Source organism: Balaenoptera acutorostrata, chromosome 10 (genome assembly GCF_949987535.1).
Source record: "Balaenoptera acutorostrata chromosome 10, mBalAcu1.1, whole genome shotgun sequence".
Taxonomy (NCBI): domain Eukaryota; kingdom Metazoa; phylum Chordata; class Mammalia; order Artiodactyla; family Balaenopteridae; genus Balaenoptera; species Balaenoptera acutorostrata.
The window spans coordinates 31,666,130-31,690,795 of record NC_080073.1 but is presented as its reverse complement, the minus strand read 5'-3'; the positions used below and the strand labels follow the sequence as shown (position 1 = coordinate 31,690,795).

The 24,666-nt window shown below is 44.5% G+C and overlaps 1 protein-coding gene across 1 annotated transcript; it reads right to left on the bottom strand.

The window, feature by feature from the left end:
* Window positions 1-1,521: 1,521 nt before the first annotated feature.
* DNASE1L3 (deoxyribonuclease 1 like 3) lies at window positions 1,522-21,193 on the bottom strand. Its single transcript, XM_007192328.3, has 8 exons — window positions 20,757-21,193; window positions 16,194-16,282; window positions 13,166-13,255; window positions 12,483-12,595; window positions 9,842-9,954; window positions 7,088-7,245; window positions 1,951-2,047; window positions 1,522-1,638 (listed from the first exon to the last, which is right to left on the bottom strand). The coding sequence occupies exons 1-8, from the start codon at window positions 20,895-20,897 to the stop codon at window positions 1,522-1,524; spliced, it is 918 nt and encodes a 305-aa protein (XP_007192390.1). The 5' UTR covers window positions 20,898-21,193.
* Between the last annotated feature and the right edge of the window lie 3,473 nt (window positions 21,194-24,666).

Genomic DNA, 24,666 nt, shown 5'->3' with positions numbered 1-24,666 from the left:
CCCATGCTCCACGACAGAGAAACCACCACAATGAGAAGCCCACATACCGCAATGAAGAGTAGCGCCTCTCGCCACAACTAGAGAAAGCCCGCGCACAGCAACGAAGACCCAACACAGCCAAAAAAACCCCAAACAAATAAATAAATTTATAAAAAAAAATCAGGCTTACATTCTCGTTTTCTTATATCAAAAGTCACGTCGTCCTGGATATATTTAGGAAAATCAGCAGAGAGGGACCACGTGTATAGAATGCTATACTCTGTATTTCTCAAAGTTACACACGGTGCTTATTTATGCAGACTCTCTGGTGGCATGCGTAAGCTGGTAGGAGGGGCTGCTTCTGAGACAGGACACCGGGGGGCCAAGGCACAGCGTTCCTTCTCTTTGCTTATTCCTTGGTACTGCTTGCAGATTTAGCCCTGTTCATGTACTACTTGGACAGAGAAACAATATAAGGGAAAACAAAGCAAAACAAACCAAAAAAATGGTCACCATGGACATAGGTAAAATGGTGCCTCGCTGCTGGACTCCTCTGCAAGTCTTTAGTTGCAGAAAGATAACAAAATCCTCCAGTCCCTCCCAGCCAACTGGGCCTTTGTCCCACCAGGTCCCCCAAAGAGCCCAAATAGTGGCCTTGGTGACATGCAATGTGGTGAATGTTATAATAGGGGTATGGCATATGTTGGGGTGGCCAGGGTTACTTGACCAGGCTCTGGGATGGGCTGAGCCAGAGCCCAGAAGGAGGGAGAGCTTGGGGCATGCGGGGAAGGGGCAGTCCTGCTGGGCAAAAGTGCAAGGTGGGACGAAGGTAAGGCTGACGTGACAGGCCAGGTAATAGAGACCTTCATGGGTGTCCAAATGCCCTGGGCTCTCTCCAGGTGGTGACGGGAGCTCCTTCAGGGGCTTTTAAAGCAGGGGGTGGGAAAGGGAGGGTGCTGTGGTCAGATTGGAATTTCAGAGGATGACACTGGTGGTTACTGGGCTGGCTGAGTTGGAGGACTATTTGGAGGCAGGGAGACCAGTGGGAATGGCCTTCACCCTTCATCCCTGCAAGATATGATGGTGGCCTGACTTCAGACAGGAGGGCCAGATCCTAAAGCAGTTCATTGCCCAAATCATGGGCTGCAGTTGGGGCCTTGGTGTTCTTGGCATTTCTGGTCATTTCACATGAACAGGACGCCCTCAAGAAGACGGAAAGCTGATGTTCCTCTTCCTGCGGCCTCTCTTGGCAGGTAGAGCAGTGACAGCTGATGGGGCTCTAGCTCCGGACATGAAGGCCATCGTTTTGGACTGCAAAAGACCCTAGTTTCCTTTTGAGTAATTCAGGGGAGGTATGAGCTCGAGCTCTAGAGGGAGAATAGAAGACACTCCTCTCAATTTGGCTCAAGATGAATTAGATACAAGTTGAAAAATGAAAGCAGTTGGGCCAGTCTTGTTTCCTGAGCGCCGGGAACAGTTCATACCTATTGGAGCTGCTTTATGTAGAGGCAAGAAATGGTTAATAAAATGGCACCCTTGTATCTAGGCGCGACTGGTCTTTTTTTTCTTCTTTGGAGAGACAGATTCTTTGCTGTTGGTGAAGGCCCTTGAAGACTGAAGTTTAAATTCAACTGGAAAGTGGTCGCTGACATCCAGGGCCTGTAAAGAGAAAAGAGAGATAAATTTGGGAATTAGGAGACACTTTCATTTTAGTGATGAACGAATTCAAGCTGAGGGAGGCCCAGGATGAAATGCCCCAAGTCACCCAACAGAACATGCACTGGGAGCATTGTCCCTGCACCAGTTCAGTCAGAAATTGAGGCAGGTCCTCAAGTCACGGAATCATAGACTTTGAGACTCAAGGTCCAGTGGCTCAATGTCAGATCTCCATTGGTGACCTGAACCACCACTGGGTGACACCAACCCATCTTCCCAGGACGGTGGCACAGAAAAACAAGATGACAGCTGTACCTTCTCTTCGGTCAACCTGTAAGCTTTCTGGAAGTCAAAGATGCTGTTTGATTGAGGAACAACAGAGGTGACAACCTCGTGTCCTCTAAGCACGATCCTGGAGAAGGAGAGGGAAGATAGTCACATTAATCCACCCTGTTGATTTCTGAGATCAAACCAGGCTTCCTGCTTGGCATCTAGAATGACTGAACCGCTTGGCACTTTCACATGGAGTTCAAAAGTCCAGCCCTGGTTTTAGCTTGTGTTGAAGCTCAGGGGGGGCCACCCCAAAATATGCCACAATGGCATATTGATTATTTTGAATTAAAGTTACTTAAACAGCTAATGCAGTAGGGACACTCTGACCCTCCTGTCGGTCTCCCTGAAAGCAGGAAATAAATCTCCCCTGTGAAAGATGCACTCCCTGCATCTGGAGGTAGAAGGAAGGACCAGCACCCTTATCCCCAGAGAAAGGGAATTCAGGCCAAGAAGGCTGTGTGAACAAACCTTGTTACTTCTTTAATTCACTACTCCAAGCCCAAATTCTCTTTAGATTCTTCACTCATTGAGAATCCAAAACCTGAGCTTCTTTGTCCTCTCAATTCCTCACAAATGTATTGTTTTTTTGGTTTAAAAAGTATAAAAGCTGCCTGCTTTGACCACTTCTTTTTTTTTATTTTAATTTTATTGGAGTATAGTTGATTTACAATGTCATGTTAGTTTCAGGTGTACAGCAAAGTGACTCAGTTATACACATACATATATTCATTCTTTTTAAGATTCTTTTCTCATATAGCTTATCACAAAATACTGAGTAGAGTTCCCTGTACTGTACAGTAGGTCCTTCTTGGTTATCTATCTTATATATAGTAGTGTGTGTGTGTGTGTGTGTGTGTGTGTGTGTGTGTGTGTGTGTGTTCATCCCAAGCTCCTGATTTATCCCACATTCCCCCTTTGGTAACCGTAAGTTTGTTCTCAATATCTGTAAGTCTGTTTCTGTTTTATAAATAAGTTCATTTGTGTCTTTATTTTTTTAAATTAGATTCCATATTGGAGTCATATCATATGATTTTTGTCTTTCTCTGTCTGGCTTACTTCACTTAGTATGATCATCTCTAGGTCCACCCATGTTGCTGCAAATGGCATTATTTCATTATTTTTTACGGCTGAGTAATATTCCATTGTATATACGTACCACATCTTCTTCATGCATTCCTCTGACAATGGACATTTAGGTTGCTTCCATGTCTTGGCTGTTGTAAATAGTGCTGCAGTGAACACTGGGGTGCGTGTATCCTTTCGGATTATGGTTTTCTCTGGATATATGCCCAGGAGTGGGATTGCTATATCATATGGTAGTTCTAGTTTTAGTTTTTTAGGGAACATCCATACTGTTCTCCGTAGTGGTTGTACCACTTTACATTCCTACCAGCAGTGTAGGAGGGTTCGCTTTTCTCCACACACTCTCCAGCATTTGTTATTTGTAGACTTTTTGATGATGGCCATTCTGACTGGTGTGAGGTGATACCTCATTGTAGTTTTGATTTTCATTTCTCTGATAATTAGTGATGTTGAGCATCTTTTCCTGTGCCTTTTGGCCATCTGTATGTCTTCTTTGGAGAAATGTATATTTAGATCTCCTGCCCATTTTTTGATTGTTTTTTTTGACATAGAGCTGCATGAGCTGTTTGTATATTTTGGAGATTAATCCCTTGTCAGTTGTTCCATTTGCAAATATTTTCTCCCCATTCTGTGGGTTGTCTTTTTGTTTTGTTTATGGTTTCCTTTGCTGTGCAGAAGCTTTTAAGTTTAATTAGGTCCCATTTGTTTATTTTTGTTTTTATTTTCATTACTCTAGGAGGTAGATCAAAAAAGATATTGCTGCGATTTGACCACTTCTTAGGTCCTATTTCTATGAGACCTCCATGTGCACAAATTAAGATTTGTTTCTTTTTCTCCTATTAATTGGTTTTGTGTCAATTTTATTATAGTCCAGCCATAAGAACTCAAGAGGGGTTGAGGCAGAAATTTCCCCCTCCCCGACAGAGACCCTCAGGACAGTGCCTATGGTTGGGAAACAGGGTCAGCTCTGCGGTGATCTGTGGGCACCAGGACAGTGTCCCTTGTGTGAGCAGGGAACCCTGGCGGTAGAAGAGACATGGACATCACAGCACATTGCAATGGCTTGCGTACTGAAAAGATGTTCCCTTTGCAATTATTTTCACTTTTCCTGATTCAATTATGGAGAAAGGTTCTGGTTTATCTTTAATGCCTCCCTAAGCTCCTATTTTGACCAAGAGAGAGCATTCTGCAGACAAGAGAATTAAGGTATAATGTAACATTGTTCGGTTTTCACTGGGCTTACTTTTACAATTATTTTTTATTTATGGCAAGTGGTGCTGTTTTCTTACCTTAGCTTTATGAAATTTCCTTTTAAAATATATTTATTTCAGTAATAAATGAATAGATTTAAAGACAAATATAGAGAAAAACCATAGTACAGTTGCTTTGCAGTGATGACAGAAAATGGGAACGTGGTGGTTAAATGGAATCTAATGTATCCCGAGTGTGGTGATGTGGTTGGGGTCTACATGGCCCCAGCTGACTGGCTCAAGAATGACAAGCTGGGTTAAACTGCCAGCCCATGACTGTCCAATGAGCTTTGCCTGATTCCGACCAGCTGACCTGGTTTCCTTTGTTTGCGACCAACACCACCTGGTTAATTTTTAACTAATCTCCATAAGTAAACTCTTCGCATTTGGGTGGAGATTTCTTTTTTTTTTTTTTAAAGATTTTTTTCTTTTGATGGGGACCATGTTTAAAGTCTATTGAATTTGTTACAATATTGCTTCTGTTTGATGTTTTTCTGGCTTTTTGGCCGTGAGGCATGTGGGATCTTAGCTCCCCCAACCAGGGATCAAACCCCCTGCGTCGGAAGGAGAGGTCTTAACCACTGGACCGCCAGGGAAGTCCCTTGGGTGGAGATTTCTTGAAGCCATCCTTTCAGACCCAGAGAGTCAAGAACAGCATAGTTAAGGCTCCCCCATTTCAGACTTCTGCTAGTTCTGTGTGAGTCTGCGGATCACACTAAGCTCCCTGAGGCTGCGCCAGTGCCCAGCCAGCTCTGGGCATCTCGGCCTGTCCACTAGCACTTAGCACATGGAAAGTGTTCAATAAATATTTGCACACAGAACAAAGACTGGAATTGAGGCCGTTTCATCTTCTCCCCTCATATGCCTTTTTACAAACCATAAAAGATATATACTGTTATGGAAAACAGAGAAAATTCAGAGCAGCAAAACAAGAAATAAATGTTTAAAAAAGCACATTGTAATCCTGCCATCCTTTGGCATACAAGTGCGTAAAACTGGGGGTCCTGTAGTAAACACCTTTTTTAACCTGTTCCGCCACCCCATCTAATCCATCTTTCCCTGGGATTCACTGTTCTTCTGCTCCATTACTTTCGATCACCTCCCTCTCCTCTGCCACGGATAAAGAATGGGACCACGGAAGGGACTTGACCTGCCCAAGGCCACACAGCTGGCATGTGCAAGTGGGCGAGTGGGTGAGTGGCCCTCTCCAACCAGCTTTGCTGCAGCCCCTCAAAATGGGATGGAGGGGGCAGGTACCCAGGAAGCTCAGTCTCCTGTAACTTCCCACCTTGGTTCTACTTTCCCCAGGGCCAGGGCTGTTTCCACCTTGGGGAGCAGGAGTGATGACGTCTGCAGAGGGCGCACCAGCCCTGAAAGCTCTAACAGGAACAGAGGAGGTCATGGGATGGAAACGAAAATCAGAACTCAAAACTAGAGAAATGGGGCTTCCCTGGTGGCGCAGTGGTTGAGAGTCTGCCTGCCAATGCGGGGGACACGGGTTCGAGCCCTGGTCTGGGAAGATCCCACATGCCGCGGAGCAACTGGGCCCGTGAGCCACAGTTACTGAGCCTGCGCGTCTGGAGCCTGTGCTCCGCAGCAGGAGAGGCCGCGACGGTGAGAGGCCCGCGCACCGCGATGAAGAGTGGCCCCCGCTTGCCGCAGCTGGAGAAAGCCCTCGCACAGAAACGAAGACCCAACACAGTCATAAATAAATAAATAAATAAATTTATAAAAAAACTAGAGAAATGGAAACTGTCTGCTTGCAGATGGCCATCTCGTGCAGACTGAGCTTGGGGACCAGCAACCACTCCTGGGAACAGGGCTCCTAGGGACTTTGCGGCCTGTGGTGTCCGCTGTGGATGTACCAGTCACGAACATTCACACGCTTCGGGTCCCCCTCACCTCCCTCCTGACTTAAGGAGCAAAGTTGAAAGCTGACTGAAAATCTCCAGGGAGGCTTTACAAATACCAGAGAATGCTATTATTTAAATGTATATATTTGCATTTAGAAATGGGTAGGAATTCCTTGGCAGTCCAGTGGTTAGGACTCGGCGCTTTCACTGCCATGGCCCGGGTTCAGTCCCTGGTCAGGGAACTAAAATCCCGCAAGCTGTGAGGCACAGCCAAAAGAAAAAAAAAAGTGTATAGCAAAAGCATTAGAAGTGTAAATTTCCTTGCACTAACTAGTCTCATTTTTAGACTCTTACCCTGAGGAAATCATAAGTAAACACAAAATGCATATATAGGATGTTCATTTCAGCTATGCTTTTAATAGCAAACCCTTGGTCATAACCTAATGCCCCGTGACACAGGACTGAGTGAATAAACTGTGGTATGTCTTTGTGATGGAATAATTGACAGCTAATGAATATATTGAGCACTTACCATATTCCAGACATTGCATGTGAAGATTTATACATGTTACTTTGTTTAGTCTTCATGTATGAGTGAGGCACTACTACCATCTCCATTTTACGGGTAAGGGAACAAAGACACAGAGAGCTTAAGTCTCTTGGTCCCAGACATATTAAGTGGTAGAGCCAGGATTTGAACCCAGGCCCGTCTGACAGCAAAGCCTGCACTTGCCACTGCTAAGCTACAGTGACCAAGGCCACCATATATGGCCATGCAGGTTGCATGCTGCACAAAGTACCCAGCGGAGAAGCTTAAAGTCTAATCGGCTCAGCTCTCCAAGCCAAGAGCTTCATCTGCCCAGAGGGGGCCACCTTTTCCAATGCACACCAAGCACCGTGTGGGCTAGCGGTGGTCTGGCAGATGCCGCCTACCTGTCATAGGCACAGTTTGTGCTCTTCTTGATCGTGGTGTCCTCTTGGTCCCCGATCAGCCAAATGAACTTGGGGTCGGTCCTCAGGCGGATGTTCTTCCAGGCCTTCTTGGGGACGTAGCTGCAGCCGGCATTGAAGTCACCCATGAAAATGAAATTCTGAAAGACAAGATTCGAAACTGTCACCTGTAGGCATTGTTGTCTAATGCTTTCAGGCAGAACTGGTAGCAATGACTCCACCTCGCACACCCAATAAACGATGAGTTCTATTATCAGCTGAATTGTGTCCCCCCAAATTCATATGTTCTAACCCCCAGTACCTAAGAATGTGACTGTATTTGTAGATGACCTTTAAAGAGCTAATTCAGGTAAAATGAGGTTATATGGGTGGACCCTAATCTGATGTGACTCGTGTCCTCATAAAAAGAGATTAGGACATGGGCACAGAGGGAAGACCAAGGAGAGGGGCCTCAGAAGAACCAAACCCTGTTGCCACTTTGGTCTTGGACATCCAGCCTTCCAGAACTTTGAGGATATAAATTTTCTGTTGTTTAAGCCACCCAGTCTTTGGTACTTTGTTACGGCAGCCCTAGCAAAATAATAAAGGGTCTTAATTTCATTTTGCTTTTTAAAAGAAGAGGCCACCGTTTAAAATTGAGTCACAGTTCTGATGAGTATTTGACAGGCGAGTATGACAAAGAAGTGTGTTCTCAGTGGGAAGAAGGATGTTTGCTGTACCTGCTCCCTCCTGTTCTTAGTCACCAAATCTCTCTAATTTGGGGTTCAGATTTAGGTGGGGATGGAAGAATCCAGCTCAGTTATTCCCTCACTTCTTTTGTCCCTGGCTTAAACTACTGTAAGGTGTAAACATATGAATGAGTTGATGCCTTTTGTTTCCAAGCAGGGAAAATGAACTCGGGTGGTATATTTGAAAGCTTTGGCACTGCTCTTTCTCTCCTGTTTTGAAGCTAGGAACTTACTCCTGTGGAAATTTTGCCTGTTGAGGAAGTGAGAAGAGGCTTAAGTGGAGGGTGGAGGGGGGTGATAGAATGAGCTGTCCGCCTCTGCCCCGAGGCCACCATCAGCGCATTCTATTTTGGAAGTGTTTTTCCTTGCAGGGCTCTTGAAACAGAATTTTAATATTCCTCAAGAGGAAACGCAGATTTCCTTGCTTGTGCTATTGTTTGGCGTTGTTGCTGACTTTAGAGTTTTCGTCAAAAACACTTTATTTTGACCTTGGATATCATGGTTTTTTTTCCCTGAGGTCGGTGGGCGCAGTTGAGGACAGGATGTCATCCTTAACCCGAGTGTCAACCAGCTTCTATTAATATAGGCATGATTTATTGAGCATTCACTGTGTGCCAGGCTCAGCGTTAAACATTTTCTAAAGTTTAATTTAAATCTTACAATAAACACCAGGAGGTAGAAGGAACCTTTGACAGCCCCGTGGAAAAAGGATAGAGGGGTAAAGTGACCTGCTCTAGGCTACTGAATCCTGATCAGCCTCACTGAAGGGCCCTCCCTCAGAGCGCAAGAGTTTCCCCTCTTGTTCATTTTTGTGCCACTGATGGCTCCCCAGTGCCTGGCACTTAACAGATGCTCAATAAATTCTTGCTGAATGAATGAATGGAATTTATAATTTTAGGAACAAATAAGCAATGAAATATACCCCTTGTGTGCACCATGCCCTAGCTCTGTGTCTACACTTTATTTGACTGATTTTGCACTTTGAGCAGTAGAACTGAGGAGGAGGAAGGGGGTCACTGGAGTCACATCTCAAAAGGAGAAAAGAGGAATGAGGAAGAGCCCTCTGAAGCACTTCCATGTTTGCCAAGAGCTTTCACAGGCCTCGCAGCCACAGGAGGTGGCATCCCTGTTGTCCACATGAGGAAATAATTGAAACCGAGCGGGATGGTGGATGTATTCCCCTTCTGTGAGAATAGCACCCCTAATTTCTCTGGGAAACTACCTCCCTCCTCCACCCTAGTCTGTGAGGTTGGGGTAGAGCTGAAACAGACTTAACCAATCAGAGCATCTCAACCACCTGATCACAGTGATTGGTTCAGGGATGGACATGTGACACAATCATAGCCAATGAGACTCAGTCCCAGGGTATTTGTTACATTGTGAGGCAGAAAATTTGTCAGTTGCTCTGGAAGCTGCTGGCAGCTATCTTACCATCCCAAGGGTGGAGCCAGCCTGAGAATGGAGACCACCCAGGGGAAAGGAAGGTCAAGAGATGGAGAGAGAGACAAGACAAGCCCTGATTACCTTGTCTGAACCCTGGGTCCAGCTATGCCTGAACCAATAAATTGCTCTTCCTTTTCATGAGCCATTTTGAGATTCTGTCACTTGTAGCTGAAAGACTCCTGACCTCTCTTTGTCTTACTATTCTCAGTTGTGAAGTGGGAATGATCAAAATAGTTATCTCATCAGGCTATTCGGAGGATTAAATAAACTTGTCCATGTCCAGCCTTAGCATAGTGCCCAGCACCAGCTACTCATTTGCTCAGTGAATGTTGGCAGCCATTATTAGTGGAGCAGGGTATGAATTCCCAAGACCCACATGGATGGTACCCACGCAGATTCAGCAGAAAGATATTTAGGGCTGAGGAAAGGCCTAAAATGAGGCTCTAAAGTGGTGGTGATCTGCACAGGCCCTGCCTCCTCACCCTCCCTCAGAGTCACCCGTGCCTCTCAGGGACCAGATTCTGCCCCTGCAAATGGGAATCCAGCAGACACAGAGGGTCATCACCTCCGCCTTCCAGCGACGTTTCACATCCACATAGACATCAGCCAGCTCGTCAATCTCTTGAACGGATGTCTCAGGGGTGGTGTGCAGGGGAACAATCACGAAGTCCTTGACAGCTGAGGGACAGGAAAGAGGCGGAGGTCACACATTTCCTCTGGCAAGATTCCACGAACACTGCTTGAGGGAAACAGGCTGTCCCCCCAAAAGGCACGGACTGTGTCGTCTGGGGCCCCGCATTTCCAGAGGGCCCAGTGGTTGAGATTTGAATGATCTTAGGGTCATAAGGCAGCTATTCTCAGCACACGAAAGCCTCTTTTCTCCGACTCGCCCTGCGTGGCTAAGAGAAAGCTGATAGACAGTGTTCCTCACTGGCATTGGGGGTGTTTTTATTTTCTCATTTTAAAAAACCCTGTATTTTCTATTTTTAAAAAATATGAAGGCTGTTTGGCTTTGTACTAAGAAAAAATGTTTTTTCTAATTTAAAAAATTGAGGCTTGTCAGTTTATACTCCTTTTGTAATCAGAAAAAAAAAAAAGCCTGGAAAAGTTTGTTTAAAACACAAAGTGGTCCTTTGTGGAGTGTCTAAAATCCTCCCCCACCAGGAGGGACTGAGGAAGCCTGAGTGAGGGAATGTGGGCATCTTGCCCACCTGTGTCGTTCTGAATGCCTCCTCCTCGGGCTTTCCCTTGTTCTGTGCCTGGGTCCCCACTCCTACTCAGGAGCTGGGGGCTGTTGAGTGATCACTGCTCAAGTCCCACAGCAGGGAGCCGGGACTCAGACCGGCAGCCTGTCCCCAGGACCACACCCTGGTCCAGCAGCCTGTCTCTCACTCTCCTCACTCCTCTCCACTCCCCAACCTCTTTTTGGTCCCCTAAACACCCCAGCTCCTTTCCCACCTCTGAGCTTGTGTGCTCACTGTGCCCTCCCTCCAGAATGCCTTTCCACCACCTCTCTGTGACTGGCTTCTTCGGGTCACAGCCGTTGTCACCTCCAAGGGGCCATCTCTGATTGCCCTAAGGTGGCCCCTCACCCCGCTATTCAGTGAACCCTGCTTACTGCCTTCATGCTCTGAAATTACCTGCTTGGCTCCTTAGTTTGGCCCACTGGAACCTAAGCTCTGTGAGAGCAGGCTTATCTGTCTTGTTCACCCTCTTGGCTCCAGCACCTACTAGCACCGTGCCCAGCACATTGGAGGTGCTCAGAAATGTTTGTCGATTGAATACATGAATGAATGAATGAGAGAATGAATGGAGGAAAGAAAAGGTAGATGAATGGCCTCCTTGGGCAAGATAGAAGACTCCAGACATGACACAGCTGTAGTGCCATCCCAGCAGGGGTGAGTGTGTGCGGAGGAGGGTTAGGGAAGGGTGGAAGCTCCAGACAAACAGGTTTGTTCAGCAGTTCACAAAGGCTGAGGACTCTCTCAGAGAAGAAATAATCATTTGGTGGGGAGGGCCTCTCCTAACACTGCCAGGTCAGCTAAATGTGAGTTGTGTGCATGACAAAGACGATTATTGAACATGCTCTCTGAAAGGCATTTCTTGCCCTCAATAGCCCCCATCTCCTCATTCTTTTTGTTTTTTTGCCTACTGGGAATTTCCTACCATTCTCCCATGTTTGTTTTCCTGAAATACTCTGCCCCTGAGCTAATTAACCCTCTGCCAAAATAGTGAACTTCATAGTTCAAGATGTTAATATTTGTGTAGTATAGATATAGGTGTTCATATGTACAGCTCTGCATATATTTATTTGGTCATTCTCTGTCTCCCCTGCTGCAACATAACTTCACAAGGGCAGGGACCTTTCGTCTGCCTTGTCCAGTGCCCAGAACAGAGCCTGACATGTAGTGGGTGTTGAAAAAATATTTGATTCTATATAGTTCCAGTCTATAAACCAAATTAATTCTTGACTGTCCATTGAGGGTTGCATGGTGGTAAAAAGTGTGGGCTCCCGAGATGCTAGTTTGAGTTGCAACCCTGGCTCGTCCACTTCAGTAACTGCTGGGTGACCTTGAATAAGTGACTCCATCTACTTGAACCTCAGTCTCTTCCAATGTAAAGTGGAGATAATCCTAGTTGCTACCTTGCAGGGTGTTGCAAAGATTACAGGAACCTGGCGCTAATCAGGGATCAATAATTGTTAGTGACTAATACAAGTACTATTGTTGTCAGAGATCAGGTTGCAGTCTTTTGGATTTCCTCTCCACCACCAGTCTGTGGGGGAGATTGCTCAGTGGGTATTGGAGGGACAGTATGATTCTAGGTTGGGAGATCATCTTTGCTGGCCATTGCTCGAATTTTTCAAATGAAGGAATAGCTGTACTTGATTGGAACTAAGGGATTTTTGTAAATAATTTCCATCGGCCTAAATGCCCCAAAGAGAGTAAGGTTATCACTGATTCAAGAAAGTGGCTTCTTAGCTGAGGAAGTCTTGAGTCGTGGCATTCTGAGAACCCAGCCTGGTGTCATCAAACTATACTGCATCCTCTACATGCAAGTGTTAGAAGTTCTTAATGGTCATCTCAAGCCTGATGCCTCACTAAAGATGCTGTATAAACCCTGGGATCACAGCCCACACTCAGGGCTGCTGCCCATTTATGGGATCGCTGGGGATATCAGGGGTGAGAGGGGCCTGTGGGTCTCACCGGTGTGGGGTGACTGGAACCAGACCACAAAGGGTTCCCTGGAAAATACATCTGCATCGCCAGCCTGATAGTCATGGTAGAGGTAGCTTGCTTTCACAGACACTAGCTTTTCCCTAGAAGAAAAAAAAAAAAAGAAAGTCCTCCCAGGTGAGTTGCTTGTCTTCTTCCTTCTTTCAAGAAGCAGAGACGTAGGTTCTCACAGCTCTGTTGGCCTCCCCTGCAGGCTTGAGCGCTGGAAGGGATCTTTTGCCTGAGAACAAGGCTCAGTCAAGTCTTCTCAAGGACCAGAGCCCTTTGGGAGCTGAAGATCTGAGCAATACTAGTTATCTAGGGAACTCACAACTTAAAGGTCAGACTCAAAACAAATTATTAGTAGGAAGAAGATGAGAATATGAAGTCCCAGAGCAGCCATGCTGGGCAACTCAGGTTTCCATCCCCAGCCAGGACTTGACCATGAAGAATAAAGAACTCTTCACTCTCCTGACCAGGTCACTGAGTCAACCAGTAGATTAGTTTTGAAGAGTTAATACTTTGCATCAGCCCTGATTTTGACAGCAATTATTTTGATCAATATTGAGAACTGGTTAGAGATCCAAATTTGGTTTTAAAGAAAAGATTTTGATTCTATTCACAGTCATAATTGATAAGTGAACCATGTTCCAGGAAGCATAATTTATACTTACTTATAGAGAAAGGCATACTGTTCTTTGTATGTGTTTCTTCCAAGACGAGAGCTAATCACGTAGTTATATGTTTTGCCTCTTCTTGAATTTCTGGAAGACAAAAAAGAGTTTACATTGCATCTTAAAGAACAAACATTTCTCTACTGCCTAGGTTCCCCTCCTTCCTGTCTGCCTCTGTATCTCCCGTGACGTCATGTAGGAGGGCTTCTGTTCATCATAAGCTTTGAGTCTTATAAGAAGGGCCACCATTGACTGGGACTGTTAACATCTACCAGGATCTTTACAGCCGTTATTTCTTGTTCTTATAAGGTGGGTACTGTCGTTACTCCGTTTTTATAATTTGCAAGTACAAAGCTGGGATTTGAACTCAGATCCTACTCACCCCCAAATCCACCTGCTTTGGCCTGTACCTGTGGGACACCACTGAGACCATAAAAGATTCAGGCCACGATCAGCCCCAAACACTGTTCTGGCCCATGGCTGGGCTGCACCTCATACTTCCTGGTCGAGTACACCTCACCAGGTCACCCTGTCCATGCACCACTCCTGAGCATTTATCACATGCAGGATTCCCAGTAACATTGTTTTGGACATTCTCTTCTGCTCTGAAAACCCCCAGGCATTTTCTCACAAGCCCTGGAACTATGATTCCAAATCAAGCTATTGTTTCTGTCCTGGGGGCTGAGGATACTGTCGTGAAGTCCCATTGATCCTACCCCTCACCCTTATCAGGGAAACTTGACTTTCAGATGTGTTGAAAAAACTTGCTGATAACTCCACCCTGGGCAGAGCCTGACGCGGTTCTACTTCATCTTCCCACGAGAAGATCTGGGGCATGTCTAAGCTGTGGCATACTCTCAGGTTCCGTTGGAAAAAAGCAGAGTGTTTAGGGGCCAACTTAGACCCTACAGAAATTCCTGGGAATGAATATTCTAAGGCAGATCTGGTCATGGGAGCCCCAGGAGTGCAGACTGTGGATTCTGCTGGGCTTCCAGTTTGGGAAGGCTGGCCCTGTTCTGAATCTAGCCTTGCCAAGTCCTGGCAAACTATTCGCAATGACTCAGCTGTGAAGTGACGAAGGCCCCTCCTGGCTTACAGGGAATCAGGAGACAAACAGGCCTGGCTCTGCTGGAGTCCATGGCACAGTCTAGGGAGGTTGGGGAGAACCGAGACCACTGGGGGTGGGAGGACTTAATCCAGACCAACTGCGGGCAGGTGCCTGGAGCCCCCGTCCCCTCCGTCCCCCATAATTCTGAAAACTGGCCAGGGCCACTCCAAGGATGGCTGAGGGGGCTCAGAATAGAACATTGGCCTTGGAGGCAGACACGACCCAGGTTCAAAGGTAGGTTTGGCCATTTACTGCCTGGGTGACCTTGGGCAGGTCCCTGCTCTCTGTGCCTCAGTCCCTCAGCTATAAGAGAAGCAGTAACGGTACCTACTCTACAGGTTGTTGTGGGGAGGAAATGAAATAGCACATGTAAATTGATTAACAGGATGCCTGGCAACTGTGATACCCTGGTTAGGGTATTAAAGGTAGCTGTTTCTTACGGCCCTCTGGACCATCACCTGCCATCGCAATTCCCTTACTTTGACTAGTAATGAACATCCCAACGTTTAGTCACCACTGCTCCATACCAGGCACAGGTCAACCACTTACATGCATGATTAAATTTAATTATCGCCATGTCCCAGGAAGGAAGATGGTGGGTTCTATTATTATCTCCATTTACAGATGGGGAAAATGAGGTACAGTGAGGTTCAGTAACTTGCCCTTCATGGCAAAGCCAGAATCCAAACCCAAGTGGTCTGAGCTTGGGTTATAATATAATATAATAATGGCCAGATATCACTGTTTTTTCAATCTGAATGGGGGTGTACAGGGCTGTTTGTTATCTCCTCTGTGCTTTTAACTATGTTTGAAATATTTCATAAGAAAAGGGAAGGGAGAGTGTAACATGCTCATTGTAGAAAATTCAGAAAATACAGAAAATATATAGAAGAAGAAATCACATTAAATTCCTTGTAAATTTGTACCACTGTCCACATTTTGGTTCATTGCCTTTGAATCTTTTATATGTTTTTTGTTTCGTTTTGCTTTTTTACATAATTGAACTTGGTACCTATTGTATACTCTATTGTTTAATCTTATATCTACAAAAGAAACATTATATTAGAAGTTTTAAGAAATCAGTGTGTCTCAGAATTAATAGACGGGGGCCCTTGAATATGCATTTTTAACTCACTCTGGGGTGATTATTCTTTGAGAAATAAATCATAAATATAACCCAATATCATTTAAAGCTATTCGAGGACATTCATTTATAAAATTTTAATTTATAAAGTCAATTCAGAATTTTTGTCAAATATTCAAATCATACAGAAGTATATAAAATAAAAAGCAAATGTTCCCCATTTTCTTCTCACACCCCTTCCACAATGGTCCTCCGATCATACCCACCACCGCCCCAGAAGTAACCACTATTAACAGTTTGAGCACGTCCTTCCTGTCTTTTATGCCGATGCAAACTCAAGCACACCCTCATTCATATATGATGTAGTGTGACTACTAAAATGGGCTCTTCTACCTACAATTCTGAACTTGCTTTTTTTACGTATATGGTAGCCATCTTTCCATGCTGGAATATTTAGCTCTAACCTATTCTGTGGTAACCATGACTTTTAATCGCTACATAATATTCCAGCCTGTAGGCATATCATGATTTCATATTTGCGTGCAATCTTTTCTTTGTAACAGTACTTCTCAGCTCAGCCTCTAGTCTGTTTCTTTCATTTCTCTCGGTCCTGACTCCTCACCCGTTTCCCTCTTTTGCTTTATCATGTTAAAACTAGCTGGTTGAACGTTCTCAGGACCATGGTTAATAAAGTTGAAAGCCTGGGCAGTGTTGGCCACGTGACCTGGTGGTCTGGGCCAGTGTTGGCTCTCACACTAGTTTCAGTTCCCAGGGACTTTCAGATGCCCTTGCACCTGGCTTTGAGCCGACAGAGTGTCCAGGGGCCCTGTCTTTACCCGTTCAGTCTCTCCATCAGTGTGGGACAGATTATGTTGTTTCTGTCCTTGATTTCCATCAGGAGTATGATGTCACAGCGTTTGATGACCTGCAGAGAGAGAATTCCCAGGGGTGTGAGGCCATTTACTACAAATAATGAAATCTTTTATTGGGCACTTACTATAACATAACATACTATGTTGCTATTTTTTTTTAATTGAAGTATAGTTGATTTACAGTGTTGTGTTAATTTCTGCCGTACAGCAAAGTGACTCAATTATACATATATATACATTCTTTTTTTTATACTTTCTTTTTAATATTCTTTTCCATTATGGTTTGTCCCAGGACATTGACTATAGTTCCCTGTGCTATACAGTAGGACCTTGTTGTCCATCCATTCTATATGTAATAGTCTGCATCTACTAACCTCAAACTCCCACTCATTTCTCCCCTTCCCTCTCCCCCTTGGCAAACACAAGTCTGTTCTTTATGTATGTAAGTCTGTTTCTGCTTCATAGATAGGTTCATTTGTGTCATATTTTAGATTCCACATATAAGTGATATCATATGGTATTTGTCTTTCTCTTTCTGACTTACTTCACTTCATATGATAATCTCTAGTTACACCCATGTTGCTGCAAATGGCATTATTTCATTCCTTTTTATGGCTGAGTAGTATTCCATTGTGTATATGTATTCAATACCTCATCTTCTTTATCCATTCATCTGTTGATGGATGTTTAGGGTGTTTCCATGTCCTGGCTATTGTGAATAGTGCTGCTATGAACATAGGGGTGCATGTATCTTTTTGAATGATAGTTTTGTCTGGATATATGTCCAGGAGTGGGATTGCTGGATCATATGGTAATTCTGTTTTTACTTTCCTGAGGAACTTCCATACTGTTTTCTACAGTGGTGGCACCAATTTACATTCCCACAACAGTGTAGGAGGGTTCCCTTTTCTCCACGTCCTCTCTAGCATTTATTATTTGTAGACTTTTTAATGATGGTCATTCTGACTGGTGTGAGGTCATACCTCATTGTAGTTTTGATTTGCATTTCTCTAATAATTAGCGATGTTGAGCATCTTTTCATGTGCCTATTGGCCATCTGTACATCTTTTTTGGAGAAATGTCTACTTAGGTCTTCTGCCCATTTTTCGATTGGGTTGTTTGTTTTTTTATTGTTGGGCACTGTGTTTTAAGTATCAAATTGCATGCTTTGTTAAATTAACTAACTTCTCTGAAATAAATGATGGACTCCCTGAGGAAAGTACTATTATCATGTCCATTTTAAAGACAAAGAGCCTGAGGTTCTTTCTGGGAAAGCTGAGATACTATCCAAAGTCACCCAGCTAGAAAGTGGCTAGGCAGAATGTGAACCTAGGCAACCCAAGTCCAGAACCCAGGGTCATGACCCCTGCACATCCTACTTCTTGGCTTTGCTTGAATAATTACAATAATAATAATAGTAAATATTTATTAAACCCTTAGTAAGTGAAAAATACCAGGCTGGATACTGCAGAAATAAAGAGGTATAATTATAATGTTAATAACTGTAAGAGATAACATTTACTGTGAGCCTACTCTGAGCCTCACCAACCCTATCAGATGACTACGATTTTTAGCTCATTAAGCATAGGAGGAAACCACGCTCAGAGTGATTGAGTAACTAGTTTAAAGTCACACAGCCGGTATAGGTGGTAGAGTAGGATTTGAACTCAGGTTTACATGACTGCAAAGCCCAGCATGCTAAGCTATTAAAATATAGTTCCGCCCTCAAAGACTCATTATCAGTGAGAGAGACAAATGCAAAGAGCTAGCTACAATGAAAGGCAAATGAAAGTTGTGCTAAATAAAAGTCAGAGCTGTGAGAGTGTTGAGGAATAATTAATTACATCTGCCCAGAGGATCAGGAAAGTCTCCAAGGAAGAGGAGGCATTTGAAAAGGCCCTGAGAGGTGAGGAAGAACTCAGTAAAAATGCAGGAGAGGCTCCTTCAGGGCGAGCAATAACCTAGAAACCAGGGTGCAGACCAAGCCGAAGCCCATTAGAGACGACAGGGACCTTTCTGTGTATGGGGTCCTGGTGGGCTGGAATTTGTTGCTCAAGGACAGGGTATCCCCAGTGTTAATTTCGTCCTCTCCAAAGACATGGAGCAGGGGTATTATGCCACTGGTCCTGTTTCCAGAGCACATATATGTTCCAGTTTCCTCTCCAAGAAGGGCATAGAAGAGAGAGCCACCAGTACTGGTCTGTGCAGCCATTAAGAAGTGCTGGGGGCTGAGGATGCACCTGTGTAGTGACAGAGGAGGAAGACTATGTCCAAGTCTGGATCCTTCCATCAATAGGCTTGCATTATATACCCTGAGAAGCCATAATTCAAGAAGAGTTATATAGCACAGAGTTCATTGCAGCTCTATTTACAATAGCCAGGACATGGAAGCAACCTAAGTGTCCATCACCAGATGAATGGATAAAGAAGATACGGCACATATATACAGTGGAATATTACTCAGCCATAAAAAGAAACAAAATCGAGTTGTTTGTAGTGAGGTGGATGGACCTAGAGCCTGTCATACAGAGTGAAGTAAGTCAGAAAGAGAAAAACAAATACCGTATGCTAACATATATGGAATCTAAAAAAAAAAAAAGGTTATGAAGAACCTAGGGGCAGGACAGGAATAAAGACGCAGACATAGAGAATGGACTTGAGGACATGGGGAGAGGGAAGGGTAAGCTGGGACGAAGTGAGAGAGTGGCATGGACACATATACACTACCAAATGTAAAGTAGATAGCTAGTGGAAGCAACCGCATAGCACAGGGAGATCAGCTCGGTGCTTTGTGACCACCTAGAGGGGTGGGATAGGGAGGGTGGGAGGGAGACGCAAGAGGGAGGAGATATGGGGATATATGTATATATATAGCTGATTCACTTTGTTAATACAGCAGAAACTAACACACCATTGTAAAGCAATTATACTCCAATAAAGATGTTAAAAAAAAAAAAAAAATAGGCTTGCATCTCATGGCATCAGCCTTGCAGGGTTCACCAAGGAGAGCTGGGTGCTGGTCATCCAGCCAGCCTGCTGATTTAGTCACTTATCACTGTCAGATCTTTCTGGAAGACATTTTAGAATATGTATCAAAAGCCTTAAAAAAATGCATTAATCCTTTGGTCTAGTTTTCCCACTTTGAGGAATGTTTTCCATTGTAAAAAGGTATCTACTACTTCTCTACACCTCAGTTTCCTCATCTATAAATTGGCATAATGATAGTCATTCCCTCACAGGATTGCTAGAGGACAGATGGATACTTAGAGCAGTGCCAGCCATATAGGAGGCAAACAACAAAGTATTGTTATTATTATTACTTACACAGATCAAAGAGGAAGATGCATTGCAACAGAAAAATTGGAAACAACCTAAGCATCCCCAAATAGGAAAGCATTAAATGAAACACGTTGCAAACACAGCATAAGGCATTAAAAGTTGTGTTTTAAAAGAATATTAATAACATGTGAAATACTTCTCATATAAAAGCAGAATACAAAACTGATGATACAGGGTGTCTCCATGCTGCAAAATAGATGCAGATTTATGTATTTATTTTTGCGTAGAAAAATGCCCATAACAAAGTTACCCAAGTACCAACAACTGTTATCTTCAAGTGATAGGATACTTCTTTATATGTTTCTGTATTTTCAAAATAGTCCATAATGACTATTTTTAATTTAATAAAATTAATTTGTAAATTATAAGTTTATAATTTAAAAATTATACCTTTATAATTTTAAAAAATTAAGCTGTTATTAAGAAAGAAAACTGCTTTATGAGGAAGGAATTGCGGGTGAAGAGGTGATGGCCAATATTTATGAAGACATGACAGGTGTGATCATAGCTTATTTAACATAAGTTAAATGAGTTGTCTTATATAAAGCGTCTACAGTGCCTGGCATATAGTGGGCTTAGCGAAGGCTTTATAAACGTTAGCTCTTATCATGGACTCATTACATTTTCACAATAACCCTGTGCTGCATTTACATTTCACAATAACCCTTTCTTGCTGAAAGGCACGGGGGGCTCAGGGAGGAGAAAGGCCGTCCGGAGCCGGCGCACCTGGCTGCCAGGTGGAAGCTGAACCCAGGGCTCCTGGAGCTCCCACCAGAATGTGGTGCCTCTGGGGTTTTCTAAGGTAATAAAACCCAGAGTCCTGGGAAAGGTTTCAGCTCCAGCATCAAAAATAAATTAACCACTAAATAAAGAGAGTCAACTGACTCCAGAGGAATGTGAGCAGAGTCCCAAGACATTGGTCAGATTACCCAAGGAAAGTCTTATCTAAGTGGGGAGAAAGATTAGAATTGGAAGTTGGGATAAGGTTGATGGCTGGAGGGGGAGAGAACGAGGAAGAAAGCGGGGGGCGTAGAGAGAGATAGGGTGCGCACACACACATACGCACACGCTACCTTCACCCTAGGGACTAACTTCAGTTAAATTCCTCCTGAGTCTCTTAAAGTCTGAAAGCTGTAGAGAGAGTGTGAAGGGTGTCCAGCGATCCTTCTGACAGGAAGGGGGGCTCACCTTCACAATGACATCCATGGCATTACAGTTTGCCTTCTTGGATTCCCCAAAGGACCTCACATTAAAGGAGCAGATCCTCAGGGCCAGGGCGCTGTGGGTGGAGAGGAGGAGAAGCAGCAGGGAGGCCAGCGGCAGAGGCATCCCCGGCTCCTCTGGCTTCAGGGCTTGAAGAGAGGACGGCAGTGTCTGGAGAGCGGGCTCCTGGCCACCGCCTCAGGCTCGGCTGACTTGTTAAGCCTGCAGATAACAGGAATTACTGGATTCCTTGTTGCTGCTTTCACTTCTCTGAGGAACTGAAGATCATGGGTTTCATTCCGCAGGGAAATGAAGGAAATGAGCTAGTTTTTGGGATCCCTTGTTTTTGTCACTCGGGTGAGGAAACTGGTCAGTTTAATCTAGGCACCAGTCTCTGCAAAGTCACTCTTAACCCAGCTGGAAGCCAGCTGTGACATCTGGTCATCTCTGCTGTGGTCATATACCATGTTCCTTCTCCTGGAAATTGATGAACTCGGAAATGGTCCACCCCAGAGGGCACCTGGGGTGTAGAGCCTTCTGCAGGGGGGAAGGGGCAGGGCAGGGTCAGTGGGAAATTCTGCCAGATTTTCTGCCATCACTGGGACTTGGCAGCTAGCTATCCCTGGACACACGGAGATTCCAGCTCACCAACAACACTGATGGGCATAATTAAGATAGAGTCTGGTTTGTTTCTTTTTAAATTAAATTAAATTTATTTATTTATTTATGGCTGTGTTGCAACTTCGTTGCTGCGAGCGGGGGCTATTCTTCATTGCGGTACATGGGCTTCTCTTTGTGGTGGCTTCTCCTGTTGCAGAGCACAGGCTCTAGGTACGGAGGCTTCAGTAGCTGTGGCACGTGGGCTCAGTAGTTGTGGCTCGCAGGCTCTAGAGCACAGGCTCAGTAGTTGGGGCACATGGGCTTAGTTGCTCCATGGCATGTGGGATCTTCCCAGACCAGGGCTTGAACCCGTGTCCCCTGCATTGGCAGGCGGATTCTTAAGCACTGAGCCACCAGGGAAGCCCCTGGCAGGCAGATTCTAAACCAGTGTGCCACCAGGGAAGTCCAAGTCTGGTTTGAATTACATAATTTTTAAGGCAAGTTTTGTTGTGTACAGTTTAACATACCAAGTACTCGCAGTGTGTTGCCAGGAAAAGCAGTTGCTTGTCTGCTGGGATGGGTCAACTACCCTTGCACTTAAGCCCCTGGAGAGATCCATGATTCAACCTGGTATTATTTAATGTTTATGAGAGAGAGTTGTGTGGCCCCAAGAAAGGAAGGTTTTGCAAGAATTGTAGGATTTCAGTCCAAGTAAAATAGCTTTTAGAGCTTTGGGCAGGAAGATAGGAAGATCTGAAAAGCAAAAGAAGTACAAAATCAAATCAAGTTATAAACCCAAGTAGGATTTGCAGACTTTGGCAAGGAAAATTCTTCTGCGAAGAGGGGAGGTAATGAGAATAACTTGAAACCAAGCGTTGGGATCTCCGGACTACCCCCTCCTGAAGTGATGGGCATGTGGTCACAGCCACCGGGAAAAGCGTGCAAGTATCGCCAACATACATCCAGTCAGCATCCTGGATGAAATCTGTGGCCAGGTATGCCCAGGCATTCTAAGGAGATAATCCCAAATAGTACATGAAAGGAAGTAATGGCTTCCTGAGCTCATCGGGATGTGAATCTCCCTCTTGGCCACAGCCCAGGCCATAAGCCTGGTTGAGTCACTGGTGAAAAGCTGGTGGTGATTGTCCTTCCTGGTGAGTGGGCATCTTCTGACCAGAGGAATATTTAGAAGTCAGTGTGGTACACATTTTTTGTGTCTTTCAAGAAGGAATTTGTACATATGTGGTTTTTATGATCTTGTAACATATGAGAGATTTTGACCTATTAAATTGGCAATCTGGTAATCCCAACATAAAATGTGCAATTGGGGGAATCTTTTTAGATTTGTAACTTTAAGTTGAAACCTTACTAAGTTTCTGTACAGTTGTGGAACATTTATAAGAATTTTGGGTTAACAGTGTTTTATAAGTTTAATTTTTTTATACTTAGAATTACTTAGCATTAAAAAGGATGGTTTTTTTGTTAGTTCAGAAAACTGAAGAACTTTACAAGGAAATAGGTGTATAAAAGGAGTTTAAAATGTTTGTAAATGGGTCCATAACCTTTAGGGGTAATTATTTAAGTTTGTTGGATGTAGAGTTGCCAGATTTAGCAAATAAAAATACAGAACACGAGATCAATTTGAATTTTAGATCATTCAAATTTAATTGGGCATCCTGTATTTTATCTGACAATACCAACTGGACTTATAAAAGGAATAAAAACTTTTTTTTTAGATTTATTAATTATTTATTTATTTTATTTATTTTTGTCTGTGTCAGGTGTTAGTTGCGGCACGCGGGCTCTTCGTTGAGGCACACGGGCTTCTCTCTAGTTGTGGCTTGCAGGTTTTCTCTTCTCTAGTTGTAGTGCATGGGCTCCAGGGCGCGTGGGCTCCGTAGTTGTGGCGTGCAGGTTTCAGAGCATGTGCGCTCTGTAGTTTGCAACATGCAGGCTCTCTAGTTGAAATGCGCGTCCCCTGCATTGTAAGGCGGATTCTTTACCCTGGACCACGAGGGAAGTCCCAGGAATAAAAACTTTTATAAGCTGAACTCAAAAGCATGACACTGTCTAAGGCAATAACCACCCTGTCAGGGTCCTGGGAAAGGTTTTAATTCCCAGCATCAAAAATAACCTAAACTATAGGATGAGTGAGTCAATTAATGTTTTTGAATTTTTTTTTTAAAAATCATTTGTGCAATTCACAGCACTTTTTTTTTTTATAGCTACTTTTATTTATTTATTTATTTATTTATTTATTTATTTATTTATTTGGCTGTGTTGGGTCTTCGTTTCGTGCGAGGGCTTTCTCTAGTTGCGGCAAGCGGGGGCCACTCTTCATGGCAGTGCGCAGGCCTTTCACTATCGCGGCCCCTCCCGTTCCGGGGCACAGGCTCCAGACGCGCAGGCTCAGTAGTTGTCGCTCACGGGCCCAGTTGCTATGCGGCATGTGGGATCTTCCCAGACCACGGCTCGAACCCGTGTCCCCTGCATTAGCAGGCAGGTTCTCAACCACTGCGCCACCAGGGACACCCCGGTGTTTTTGAATTTTTAAGTTTGATAATTTGAATATTAATTTGAAAAATAAAGGAACCTCTGATTAGTGGTTTCTATATATAGAAACTGCCCTTGAGGACTTCAAAAAAATCACATGAACAGACGGAAGAGATTGACCCCATTCTGTAATTAGCACATTGACTGCATGGACTTGAACTGTTTTTTAAAAAGTGCCTGGATTCTGGAAGTAAAATCCTAAGAGTCAGATTTAACTGAATCCAGCTAAGTGCAGGGGCTTTGCTGAGTGCTTTCTGTTTCATCTCACTTAACACTCCCGCAGGTCCTTATTATGGTCCCTCCATTTTGCAGGTGAGTAAACTGAGGCTTGTGCCCAAGGATACACAGCTAGCATGTTGCAGAGCTGGGATTTGATCCCGGTCACTCTGACTCCGGGTCAGCCTTCTCCCCCACCAAACCAGGCACACCACACCTCAATGAGAAATCTGCAGGACTTCCCTGGTGGCGCAGTGGTTGAGAATCTGCCTGCCAATGCAGGGGACACGCGTTCGAGCCCTGGTCCAGGAAGATCCCACATGCCGCAGAGCAACTAAGCCCACATGCCGCAACTACTGCACCTGCGCTCTACAGCCTGAGAGCCACAGCTACTGAGCCCACGCACCGCAACTACTGAAGCCCTCACGCCTAGAGCCCGTGCTCCACAACAAGAGAAGCCACTGCAGTGAGAAGCCCGCGCACCGCAACTAGAGAAAGCCTGCGTGCAGCAATGAAGACCTAATGC

What these genes read in the sequence shown, in the direction of transcription:
- DNASE1L3 (XM_007192328.3), bottom strand. Translation starts at nt 20,897, where the DNA reads ATGCCTCTGCCGCTGGCCTCCCTGCTGCTTCTCCTCCTCTCCACCCAC. An exon ending in GTTCCAGTCACCCCACACCG is followed by an intron (nt 9,955 to 12,482) that starts GTGAGACCCACA and finishes CCTGTCCCTCAG; the next exon opens with CTGTCAAGGACTTCGTGATT. An exon ending in ACAAACTGTGCCTATGACAG is followed by an intron (nt 2,048 to 7,087) that starts GTAGGCGGCATC and finishes CTCCTTCTCCAG; the next exon opens with GATCGTGCTTAGAGGACACG.